The 13,798-nt window shown below is 43.5% G+C and overlaps 1 protein-coding gene across 8 annotated transcripts in view; it reads right to left on the reverse strand.

Moving 5' to 3' along the window:
• The window catches only part of DPYD (dihydropyrimidine dehydrogenase), a 761,638-nt gene that overhangs the window by 371,415 nt on the left and 376,425 nt on the right, over nt 1–13,798 (reverse strand). For all 8 annotated transcript variants that reach the window (XM_084851877.1, XM_084851875.1, XM_084851880.1 and 5 more), the window contains one exon: nt 10,564–10,748. In XM_084851877.1, coding sequence (XP_084708003.1) covers nt 10,564–10,748 — 185 coding nt within the window. The remainder of the gene's footprint in view (nt 1–10,563; nt 10,749–13,798) is intronic.

Consider the following 13,798-nt stretch of genomic DNA (forward strand, 5'->3'; position numbering starts at 1 on the left):
AATTCTCTGACATCCCTATCCAACAATCACTCCCAGCCAAATGAAGACAATCACAGTTTGTAGCTTGTGGTTATAACCAGCCACTGGCCACATCTAAGACATCAGGCTTGCCAACCAAGCAATACAGAGAACAAGTAAAGTGACTACCCTAGCCATCCACCTACCTCCATTAGTTCATGCTCATTCCATGTCTCACCTGGACTGTGGCAAGCAGTTCTCCCCCCTCGCTCTGCTTCTAACTACCACAGCCTCCCACCCTGGGCAGAAGAAGCAACTCTGGCACATGAAGCCCCTATCCCCTGTCTCTCAGCCAGGGTGGGCAAACAATGAGATGTAGGTACAGCTGTTGTCAGGGAATCCCTGCTCTCATGCAGGGGCACCCCAGTCACACAGAACAGGTAATCAATAGACAAGCAGAAAGTGAACAAACCAAGGAAGAGAGAGAAAATAAGAGGCACCCTCGCAGCATCCTGAAGGGGCAAACCAAAGGGGGATGCCCCTTCCAGGGTGGCCCGCCACTTCATAGCAGGGAGACTTAAATCTCTCCGAAGGTCCCAAAAGGGCTCAGAGATAGCACTCTGTTCTGATTGGCTGGAAATCTTCAACAGGTGGCTTCACCTGTGTGAAGGTATGGGCCTGCTGCCCACCCCCTAAAGCTTTGATCCTAGCTGTCAGTGGGAATACTCTGTAGCACAAGAGTTGTTAGTAGCAGTTTCCAATAATGGCCTATAGTTTCTATACTGCTGTATAGGGAGCACATCCTAAGTGTATGTTATAAACTAAAACCACAAATAAAACTTAACAAAATTGGCAGGCTGAAAGCCTTACCATCTTGCATACTCAAGAGTATGCCAATCTGCTTCGTGAATCTATATTTTTCTCAACAGTCAGAGCACCACAGAGGAATGTACACATGTATATGTAGAAGATGTAGATGAAAGGTAGATGAAAAAGGCAGAAGGAGCAATGTGTTAGCCCTACAAAAAACACACACAAAACCCGAAGTCTTGACCTGCCTCTAAATTACAACTGTTGCCACATAATGCCCCCAATTCCAGTAACTAAAATTGCAAGTGGCCCAAATACTGGCAAAGCAATTGCCAAATTGTAGTAATTTCCGCCACAGCAACCAGATTGTACTGAGACCACACACCCAAATAAATGCCTCATGGCTACCCATTCATCTAGCAGCTGGAAAGATGACACTTGACATTTGGAAACTTTCCTGTGAAGATTGCTGCGAGGCTTTTCCCATTAGCTTCATGGTGAGACGGTAAGGTCGAATAAGCTCCCTCAAAACCTGCAAAGGGTAACGGAAACACTCTAATATTAAGCTTGATCTAAAATTCCAATTGACAAGCTACAAATTGTCGGATTTCCTCCAATGCTTTTAGTATATTCCAATTCCAAAGGAAGCATGTGCTTTATTGTGCAGATCCAGGTCCAACAAGGCATTTGGGGAAGAAAAAATGATGCACTTAGAATCAAAGGGCTCATTCATCCTTTACTCAGCAGAGATATTTGCCAGGTATTTGCCATGGTGAACACCATAAAGTGAGAAGCGAGATGACCAAATAATCTTCTGAAGGCTGATGGATTATACTAAGCAGGTCTGATGGCCCTCTAAAGTGCCTGGATGGGAGATTGCCTAAGAACACTGAGTTCCTCAGAGGAAAGGTTGGGTATAGGTGTGATAAATAATATGACTGTAAACATATGGTGGACATATGCTAGGCAACAATAGCCAACTGGCTCTCCAGTGAGTGTCCACACATATCCTTTTTATGCTTTGTATACACTGTGATATTCACAGCGAGAAACTTGTGTACCCATGGCGGACATGTCCGCAAGATACAGTGTGAATCAGCCCACAGTTGTCTAATAATCCATATATTAGAAGAGGATCTATACCATGATTTGTCCTGATTTGGGTGCACTGATGCACAGGGACATCAGTGCTGGAGAGTGCTCCACATGCTGATCAGTCAGTCTGTCTGAATGTATGTGTTTGTGTGCAAATTCCTCAGCATTCAAGACAATTTGGGCAGCCACTTATCATGCAGAGCTCTGGGTCCACACTCTGGAGCCCGATGGAAATTTGGGTCACCACTTTTAGTCTTAACGCTGACTGGGATTTTAAACACCAGCATACTAGTCTTGTATCACCGTAAAAGCATGTTTGGGGAGAAATCCTGAAAATACTTGCAAGATATGTTGCTACTGAACACAACACACATGGCACTGTGAGAAAGGGGTCTGAAATTCTGTACTAAGAAACCTTCACATACATCATCAGTACGGACATCCATCACTTGGAAATCTGGTTCTCTTCTGACTCAATGGAGTTCTGCAGCATGTACAACTGGACTTGGGCTTGTAAGCCGAGCTGCGGGATTTTCCTCGAACTTTGGGAACCTTTTTGCCCATTTTTTCGTAGGTTTTGCCATTTGCACAAATTTCCAAGCAATCTACACAAATTGCTCAGAAATTTATGCAAACTGCAGAACCTGTGGGGAAAAATGCACAAACTGCCTGGAAAATCTGTGGACTGGCCCGACTTGCTGCAGACTGAGTTGGGCACCGCAGTGGGAACCAGAACAAAGTGGGGGGAGGGGGAAACCTAGGAAAACTCATCAAACTCCACCCCCCACAATGGATTTCTCTGACATCCCGAATTGTCAGTGTAACCTTCACATAAAAGATAGGCAGATATATTGTCTTCATATAGGACTGGTCTTAGGCTTGCCTAATAGCTGTGAGCAAAGGAGGCTCCCATAAGGACACTTATTGACTTCAGGATTAAGATGAGATTGGTACTAATTCCTTCAGTCAAGGCTGGTGGTCTGGAACCTTCTGGGGAGCAGATAGGCAGGCAGTCAAGCAGATATGCATAGAGAGGCATCCAGACAGGCAACTTGCCATTCTGACACTGAATGGCAAGTTGTTCAGACTGAGGACCTTCGCCAAAGCCAGCACTCTCCAGTGGTGCAAAGTCCAGGCTCGTCCAGCCCCCAAATGGTCCCCCAGAGAGTGGCAGGTGATCAAGGCAGCAGAAGTTAATTCCTTTTTATTCCTGCAGTCATGCTGCTGCTATGATTTAAGTGAGTTTAATATGCACATACTCAGAATATATATCTAAATCAGGGTTGGCAAACAGTTTTGTTATTATTCTAACTTATTTGTAATCAGTAATGCAGAAGCAGTGGTAAAGCATGGAATTGTGGTTTGGGTGTGTGATGAGAAATGTGAGCCATGTGCTTCACAACTGAAGTAACAGCTGTCCAGAATGGCCTGCTGCCCATAAGACCATTAAGACCAGGACTCAAAAATTATCTGGCTGCACCACTGGTAGCCTAATAGGATCAGGTGGAGCCCTAGTATCCCCTTGTGTCACATGACCCCAGTTGAGCTGGCAGCTGCAATATTTGTTACGTATTTATCCACTCATTCTATTTATCAGTCACCCCCTAGTTCTCTGGGTGACGTACAAACAAATTAGGAGAAATTCAAGACTAAAAATCCTAGCAGACGCCAAATTAACATAATCCCCCCCTTTAAAATCACAGAGCTAAAAACAACCATTCTGAGAACACAGTGTAATACCAGGAATTACAAGTACCGTGAGGTTTTCTTTTAAAACGGGCTTGGGGGAAAGTTAACATGGTCTATGATGCCAAAAAGGCACCAACCAGGTGGGCATCGGGTGAGCCTCTCCTGGAAGGACATTTCTTGACCGAGAGACCACTACCGAAAACCCCTTCCTCTTGTGGCCTCCTGCTGTACTTCAGCTTGTGGAGGTCCTCAGAGAAGGGCTTCAGTTGACCATCTCAGTGCTCCGGGAGGTATACATGGGAAGAAGCGATCCAGATCCCACCTTCTGGCTATCTGCAGCAGTGGTGCTGAAGCACAGCAAGGCAGCTTACCAGAGGAGGGAGCAGCTATGATGGTAGCACAGAGAGCAAGATGCCTGCGCCCCACAGCTGGAGCCTGTGGTTTGAGAACCTGCTGTCTTCCAACAGCCTGGCACACAGCTCAGCCTCTGAAGTGCTTCAATGTCCTGGCTACTAGTAATGTAGTAAACACACGTCTGGCTAGCCTACCATCATACATTCACTGTTTATCACGGTAATGCCACCATTGCAATTATTGCTGTGCTGCAAATGTTCCCACCTCCCTTTTCTTTTTAATATCTGCAATAACACATCTAGCAGCTAGCCTCAACTGAAATATTAATGGCTCTTTTTATTCTGAAAGGTTTCGCTAATTTGAATTAAGACTCAACTGAAATATCTTTGGATCTACTGGCAGCCCACTATCTGTTATTTGGAATATTCTGATGGATACTTTCTCCCCAAAAGTACAATTTGAGGCAAATTCCACCATGTATATAACAATGTTCTTATCTTAGCAAAACCCCAGCAGCATTATAGCACCTATTTCTTCCTTATTTTTAAATCTACTTTCCTCTAAAGTCCCTAGATTAAAGTACTGTAGATAGAGGCTCTTATAAAGATTTTTTTTAAGTGTTACATAGACTGATGGCATATAGGCAATTGGGTCTAATTCCGCATAAGTATTTTGCCTCAGAGCACTCAGTGCAATCCCCACTGAAATGAGCAGAGCTAGAGTTGGTGAAGAAATTTAAAGATCATGATCTAGATGCTGTAAATTACCCTATGAGCGATAAGCAACACAGCATCATCCGAACCATTTTAACAAAATAACATTGCTGATTTCTTACTGCAGCCTCGAGTTCAGCTCCTTCTTTTACCTTGGCTGAATACAAATGGGACTTTTCTCCCCTCACCCCCCGACCCCCATGGTAACTGGTCACATTGCTCGGTAACTGTTTTGTTAAAATAAAATGGAATTCTCTCTTGAGAATTAGAAGCATGTACTACCAATATTCAGGTTAGGGAAAAAAGTGTAAGGAACAACTGGACATTCTCTCCCCATGAATGATCACCACTTCTGAATAAGAGTGCCAACACCAGGACTATGACAAAGGCTTGTTGGAGGCCAGAAGAATTGAGCTAATATCCCCAAAGCAAGTGGGAACAGCCTCATTTCACAAGAAGTGTTACACATTTACTTATTTGAACCTATTGGACTTCTGGCTCCCTGGCCACTGAAGGGTCACAAAACTTCATTTACCTTCCCTTTTGTATCTATTACCCACACAGCCTACTCCTTGAACTCAGCAAACTGACACCAGTTCATTTCCTCTTCTATCCCCTGTTGCCTCGGCAAATGAGGATGATACAGTATCACCCCTCTACAACACACATACTTAGCACACATCCTTCTTCAATCTGCTCAGCTTTCAATGCAACTTCAGACCTTCCCCACACTTTACTCTATATACTCCTCCTCTGTCTCTCCCTCCATTTTGTATTCTAAAAGTACATGGCGAAGTGAAGAACCTTGTGGCACCTTAAAGCTATTTAACAGGCCCCTAGACTCTTTCGTGTTTTTGCTGCAACAGACTAATATGGCTACCCTTCAGGAAATGGCAAAGAAACGTCTTCATTTGTGCTGTTCCTGGAAAGTGACTCCCATGCCATCATTGTAAAATGGATACGTAAAAGTAATATGCTGCCAGAATACATATGCTCATATTGCTTTATCATATCCCAAATAAATTCTCTTGACTGACACAAAAGTGTGGTTTTCATTCCACAGCAAATGGTTCTGTAAAGGAATTCTCTAACAAAAGGGAATATATAATAATTTTCTATTACAATAATGAAGAAAATAGGTGCAACTTTTTTCCCACATGAAGGCCAGTTCTGAGGTCAAGAGGGAAGGAACATAGTGCTATGGGCTATTGTATTCACCTAAAAGGCAAGGCAAGAGAAGCACCATTCCCAAGGCAAATACAAAATGTATGACTGCATGGACCAATCACATGGTTTAAGAGTTATGGTATAAAAAGCTGGAAAACCTGCTCTTGTAAATCTCAGCATATAAATATAGCTGGTAAAGCATTAGGTTGATTGGTGTTCTTTACAATGACTCAGTCAATGTACAGGGAGATGCCTCAGAGTCCTCTGGCAACTGCCCATGGTTCTATAGAGTGACCCACCTCACACACTGAGAACCACTGTTCCAGTTAGTTACCTACTGGAGATTTGCTTAGTAGATGGCTCAGATTAATCCAATGCATAGAGGACATAACGGTTAGCTATGCGCTGGCTGAAAAAACTCTGTCATAAGCTGATATTGCTTAAACAGTGTTCTCGATCTGGGATGAAAGACATGGTCGCAAAGTAATGACAAACCATGATAGAGATGGGACCTATTTTGGGTACAGAATGACAGGAAGTGTTTACCCACTTTTAAGGAAACTATCATTAGAGTTACAAAAACTAAAGCCTCTCCCCATTTAAATATCCATTCAATATTTAAATATTTATGCTTTTCAACTTGACTAGTTAAAAATTGAACTGATTGGTCACAGACAGTTGAGAAAGCAAGCCCACAATATTTCTTTCTCTTTCCTTTTCTTTTTGTATGAATGGCCTCATTTTTATGATCTGCTGTGTTCTACAGACTGCATCTGTCTTACAGCTTGTTCACCACCCCGGGATGGCCTTTTCAAGGACGCTGAACTAGTAAAGAGCAGGATATGCAAGCTGCTTACAGTCCCAGTCAGAGGAACTGTTCTTTCACCTCCTTGAGCATGTTCCTTATATGAGTTTTACTTGCATACACTTCTCTCCACAAGCAAGGACCCTCTTGCCTCATTCTTGTGGTCTCTTGTGTGACTGTCAGATTTATCTGACAGATAGACAGCTTTCTTTGTGCAGGTCTTATATTTCTATGTATTTAAGGAAATGCCAATGTTATCATAAAAAGTAAAGGTAAAGGTGTCCCCAACCAGTCGTGTCTGACTCTAGGGTGTGGTGCTCATCTCCATTTCTAAGCCGAAGAGCCAGCGCTGTCCGAAGACGCTTCCGTGGTCGTGTGGCTGGCATGACTGAACACCGAGGTGCACGGAACGCTGTTACCTTTCCCGCCGAGGCGGTACCTATTTCTCTACTTGCAATTTCTTGCTTTTGAACTGCTAGGTTGGCAGGAGCTGGGACTGAAGACGGGAGCTCACTCAGTCACGTGGCACTCGGGTCTCGAACTGCTGACCTGCCGACCTTCCAGTCTGCAGTTCAGCGTCTTAACCACTAAGCCACCGCGGCCCCTAATGTGATCATACCCTATACATAATAATCTCTGCTCCAGGTGACAATGCCAAAAGTATTCCTGTTTTTTAAATATCCTTCCACGCTGTTCAATGCTGTGTGGTTTTAATATTTATAAGCTGTTTTTCCAATTACCTGAATAAGGTGTCTTATGCTGTGTATTATGCATTAGTTGTATCCCCTTTGGGTGGAAATCAGAATAGATGAATAAAAGGATTTTTCATTGGTTAACATAAAAATCACATTAAAAATTACAGCAATCACACATACACCAGCAACATTCACTTTTAACTTACTATAACCTTTGCCATTATGCTCCTGTGTTGTTGTTTATTCTGTCAGTCGCTTCCGACTCTTCGTGACGTCATGGACCAGCCCACGCCAGAGCTTCCTGTCGGCCGTCGCCACCCCCAGCTCCCCCAAGGTCGAGCCCGTCACCTCCAGAATATCATCCACCCATCTTGCCCTTGGTTGGCCCCTCTTCCTTTTGCCTTCCACTTTCCCTAGCATCAGCATCTTCTCCTGGGTATCCTGTCTTCTCATTATGTGGCCAAAGTACTTCAGTTTTGCCTTTAATATCATTCCCTCAAGTGAGCAGTCTGGCTTTATTTCCTGGAATATGGACTGGTTTGATCTTCTTGCAGTCCAAGGCACTCTCAGAATTTTTCTCCAGCACGGCAGTTCAAAAGCATCTATCTTCCTTCGCTCAGCCTTCCTTATGGTCCAGCTCTCACAGCCATAGGTTACCACAGGGAATACCGTTGCTTTCACTATGCGGACCTTTGTTGTCAGTGTGATGTCTCTGCTCTTCCCTATTTTATCAAGATTTGTCATTGCTGTCCTCCCAAGAAGTAAACGTCTTCTGATTTCCTGGCTGCAGTCAGCTTCTGCAGTAATCTTTGCGCCTAAAAAGACAAAGTCTGTCACTGCCTCCACGTTTTCTCCTTCTATTTGCCAGTTATCAATCAAGCTGGTTGCCATCATCTTGGGTTTTTTTCGGTTTAACTGCAACCCAGCTTTTGCAATTTCTTCTTTCACCTTCATCATGAGGTTCCTCAGCTCCTCCTCGCTTTCAGCCATCAAAGTGGTATCATCTGCATATCTGAGATTGTTAATGTTTCTTCCAGTGATTTTAACTCCAGCCTTGCTTCATCAAGCCCAGCACGTCGCATGATGTGTTCTGCATACAGGTTGAATAGGTAGGGTGAGAGTATACAACCCTGATGTACTCCTTTCCCAATCTTAAACCAGTCTGTTGTTCCATGGTCTGTTCTTACCGCTGCTACTTGGTCGTTATACAGATTCCTCAGGTGGCAGACAAGATGACTTGGTATCCCCATACCACCAAGAACTTGCCACAATTTGTTATGATCCACACAGTCAAAGGCTTTAAAATAGTCAATAAAACATAAATAGATGTTTTTCTGAAACTCCCTGGCTTTCTCCATTATCCAGCAGATATTGGCAATTTGGTCTCTAGTTCCTCTGCCTTTTCTAAACCCAGCTTGTACATCTGGCAATTCTCGTTCCATGAATTGCTGGAGTCTACTTTGCAAGATCTTGAGCATTACTAGGGATGGCGGAGAATTCTGCCATGGATTTCAGTGAGGCCGAATGCACTGGCATTCAGCCCCCCGAAATCCGTGGCGGAACGGCCTGCCCCCCTGCCCCCCCATGGATTCCATTTGAGTTGCCCTTATTTTCACCGTAGTCTATGCAAATGTTTACGTAGACTACCCGGGCCCAAATAAGGAATGCAAATGGCGGCGCCCATGGGCGCCGCCATTTACATACGTGCTTTTTTTTCCCCCAAAGTCACCCGTGATAGGCTACGTAACGATTTACGTAGCCTATCACGGCTGACTTTGGAAATCTAACCGTGCTAGGCTACGTAAATCGTTACGTAGCCTATCACGTGTGTGTGGCTTTTTTTTTTTTTAATTTACTTTTGTATTTCGCAGCCGGGGAGACAGGGCGCTTCTCCCCGGCCTGAATTTCGGCTGGGCAAGGCGGGGCGCCTCCCCCCCCGGCCTGAATTTCGGCCAGGCGAGGCGGGGCGCCTCCCCGCCCGGCCTGAACTTCAGGGGGAGAACCGAAGTGCCTCCCCCCCACCGTGAAGCAAGCTGCAGGACCAGGTAAGTGACTTTCGTACATCCCTACTTGACGGCATCATCTTGCAAGATTTTAAACAGTTCAGCTGGGATACCATCATCTCCTGCTACCTTATTATTATTATTATTATTATATATTATTATTATATTATTATATATTATTAGCAATGCTTAAGGCCCATTCAACCTCACTCATCAGGATGTCTGGCTCTAGCTCACTGACCACACCGTCAAATCTATCCCCGATATTATTATCCTTCCTATACAGATCTTCCGTATATTCTTGCCACCTTTTCTTGATCTCTTCTGCTTCTGTTAGGTCCTTGCCATCTTTGTTTTTGATCATACCCATTTTTGCCTGGAATTTACCTCCAATGTTTCTAATTTTCTGGAAGAGGACTCTTGTCCTTCCTATTCTATTATCTTCTTCTGCTTCCGTGCATTGCTTGTTTAAAAATAATTCCTTATCTCTTCTGGCTAACCTCTGGAATTTTGCATTTAATTGGGCGTATCTCCCCTGATCACTGTTGCCTTTTGCTTTCCTTCTTTCTTGGGCTGCTTCCAGTGTCTCAGCAGACAGCCATCTTGCCTTCTTCATTTTCTTGTTCTTTGGGGCGTTTTTTGTTGCTGCCTCCTGAACAATGTTGCGAACTTCTGTCCATAGTTCTTCCGGGACCCTATCTACTAAATGTAGTCCCTTAAATCTATTCTTCACCTCCACTGCATATTCATTAGGAATATTAGCGAGCTCATATCTAACTGATCTGTGGGTCTTCCCTATTCTCTTTAGTCTGATTCTAAATTGTGCTATAAGAAGTTTGTGATCTGAACTACAATCAGCTCCAGGTCTTGTTTTTACCAACTGCATAGATGTCTGCCACCTTTGGCTACGAAGGATGTAGTCAATCTGATTTCGGTGTCGACCATCTGGTGAAGTCCATGTATAAAGTCGTCTCTTAGGTTGTTGGAAGAGAGTGTTTGTTAGGCACAGTGAGTTGTCTTGGCAAAATTCTATCAGCCTATGTCTGATGCTCCTGTAGTTCTTAATTATCTAACCTTTTCCATCAATAACCCTGTTGTCAGACTTATTGTTGGACTTGTAACTTATCAATCTGCATGTATGATCTTGGAATTACATTACATCTGAACTGTTCTATGAGTATAGACAACCTAATAAGATGAGAAATGGGGAGGAAATCTGTACCCAACAGGGTGAAATCAAGATAAAGCCAGAGAAGACACCACTGAAGTCTCACCTGTATGTATCGGTGCATGTACCACGAAGCTTGCTTTCCGTCATTCACAGATTCCACTGTAGTGTTGGCCAGTCCACTAATGTCACCTCCTGCGAAAATCCATGGCTCACTTGTTTGCATGGTCTCTAGATCAACTTCAGGGAGGCCCCATCTGTTAAACCTGAGAGGATGCAGAGCCCCTTTTACTGTATTGAAAGAAAAGTGTGGGGGCGGGGAGAGACAGAACAAATAGATGACACAGATATATAACCAATAAGTAAAACAACAGTTAAAGTGAGGCATATTATCTGGGACTTGCAGGCTTGAACTGCAAGCTCCAGAACCTGAGGCCTAGCCTAGAGAGCAACGGTAGACAGTATATTTTCAGGCCTTGGGGCCCTCTTGAGGTACAGAAGGGAACAAGGGTGTGTGTAACAGTATTGGCTCCAATGACTGTCAGGTAGCATGAAATCTCTGGATTGAGCTGGCCTGGTATAAATCCTAGGAACTTGGTCTCTTTCTGTTGTCCAGTGCATTATTGCTGAGTGATGGTGCTAAAGTGCAACATTGGGGAGCTCATAATGACAAAAGTAAGGGTTTTCTCTTTTGAAATCTTTACAATTAACTTTGGGCTTTGCATGGATTGACTTCTCCAACACCAAGTCCCTGCCACTGCAGACAGCCCCTTCTCGTCCCTTAAAACACACCTATTGGCAGCCCTGGCAGTGGGTGGAAGGTTACTGCAAAGCCTCGCTTCCTCTCTGGTGTCTTGATTACTGCATTGGTAGCATCTAGGAAACAGGGAGCCTGGGAAACTGAGCTCTCCAGGAGAATGGTGTCCCTTGTATGGAGATTAGGTGCCTTGGAGAATTACATTTCCCAGACCCCCTGGCATCTAGGGTGCTGCCATTTCAGTGTTCCAGATGCTAGGGAAGATCTGTCAGAAAGTCCTCCTGCAAGGCCTTCTAATTGTCAATGCCATTCCTAGGATAGTTTTGAGGTAAGTGAAGGCCAGTGGAGCAGGACTCCAGTCTCATGTAGATTGGGGCGACACTGGGGACTTGTTGTGCTTCTGACTAAGTGTAACAATCTGAATGTCAGAACTAGGCTCCGGGGTGGAGTGGAGGGGAATTACTGTACTCCAGTTCAAGTTGCTGACCTTGGGGACCCTAAGTTAGAGAACACATCCTCTGGTCTGGGTTAGGATTTGGCCACCCATTGCCCTGTGTTGGTCCCAACACACATATGGCTGGAATTGCAGACCATTCTGTACACATATAACACAAACACTTCAGAGAAAACCCTTTTCTCTGAGAGGCTTGCTTTCTATGTGCAAATAATGTGGTTTTTGTATAGAGGAACTTTCACTGATTTCAGTCCGAAATAATACAGTTGAGAAGCAGCTTTATCCCTTTACCTGCTGTTTCTGAAAACTAGGCCAATTTCAACAGCTTACAAAGCAAGTTGACTCTATCTTATCCTTATGATAGCTTGGTGACAAACATATAGAACGAGAATCACCCTCTTCTTTAAGTAATCTAAACAGTGTGATGTAGTGAATAATGTCAGGATTAGCTTTAAAACCCAGCTCAGGGCTGAAACAGACATTACTTGAAATGCCTTTTTTTCATTTATACTCTAGAGTAGGAGCAGGGGGGGTGATCCGGATCAAGACCCTAACATAGGAGTTAGGGGGTTTCAACCTTTCCTCCTCCCTGCTATGGGCCTCATTCATATCCCGCACCTACAATTTCTATTTTTCCATAGCAGGGGGAAGGGTTAAAGCTCCCCCTGCTAGGATTCTGCTTTGGATTGTGTTCCCGTCACCTACTTTAGAATAAAATTTAAGAAGGACATAGCTGCAAACTATGTCTTTCAAGTAATGTCCATTTTGGCCTGCAACTATAAAGATCTCTGGGTGACTTCGGATCAGCCATTATCTCAGAACCTAACCTACCTCACAGGACAGTGAGGTCAAAATGAGGGTGGGGGGCACATATGTTGCCCTGAGCTCCTTAGAAAAGAATAAGGCATGCACATAATAAGCAGATAAATAATAGATATAATAAATGGAATCAGGAAACAACGAGACCCTATTGTAAAATTGTAATAAAATTGAAGATTATTCTCCTATTACAAAAAAATCTTATTTTTTAAATGTAATTTTCTCTATTATAAGTTGTATATTTTTTAAAGAAAAACTAGCTCCTTGGTATACCTTCATAGTAAGGCACATTTGGATGTAGGCATTATTTTAGCACATCTTGTTATCCTGCATTAAAATTTACGACTTACTGTATCATGGCCCCCAGATTTTTCTCTCAACATAAAAGAGGGTGTTGTTGTTGGGAGTGTTTTTAGCATCCCTTGAGGACATACTACACACAGATGCAGATTGCTAAGGTCAATTAAACTGATGTAGCTGTGCTGTCATATATGTAAAAGAGAAACCTGCTAGCATATTTCTCAGTTGTCATAGAACAGTGTCAAAGATGTGTTCTGTTTTTACAAGAGATGAGTGCAAGCAGCTCTGATTTTTCCCTGGGAAACCCTCTGTAAAGTCAAAACTATAATTATAGGAAAAAACTGGGTTTTCATGGTTTCCCATTCTGAATTTCCACAGCAATGGGTTAAATACTGGGACAGAGGAAAAGAACAAGGAGGGAGGGGGGATGATGGGGGTGGAGTTTTGTCAGTGGCAACAGGGGGACAGACAAGTAAGGTGAAAGAGCTTCAAATAACAGTTTCCTGAAAAAATGGGCTTTCAAGGGGGCATTTGAAGGAAGAAAGGTAAGTGACGCTTTCTAGACATAGCATGATCCATCAAAGTTATATGCAGGTAAGGCTGTGTGATGCTGGGAATTTTGTTCTATTTATGCCCAACAGGATACCACAGCATTTCCATTCAGGTAAGCTGCAACAAACTGTAGAGGATTTCTTTTTTCTGATCCCAGAAATGTTTTGTGTACTTTTTTTCAGGTTCCACCACTTGTGCAAATTCTTGAAATTTGCACAAATGGTGTCATAATTCTTTAAAAATATATATTTTTATTAGCCATCTTGCACAAGTGTGCACAATCGCAAGTTCACCTGTCCACTCTGTAGCCCCACAGAGACATATTCCCCTCTTTGAAATATCCTTGTCAGTTTCATCCTCTTCACACACTACTTCATTTAGCCCAGCAGAGCCATATTCTGTACTTGTCAAAGAACTTGTTAGTTTCATCTTCCATTTCTGCACTTCCTGAGCAAAGGG

The sequence above is a fragment of the Heloderma suspectum genome, chromosome 4, assembly GCF_057233095.1.
Source record: "Heloderma suspectum isolate Gila_16-S chromosome 4, 16-S_ref, whole genome shotgun sequence".
NCBI classification, from domain to species: domain Eukaryota; kingdom Metazoa; phylum Chordata; class Lepidosauria; order Squamata; family Helodermatidae; genus Heloderma; species Heloderma suspectum.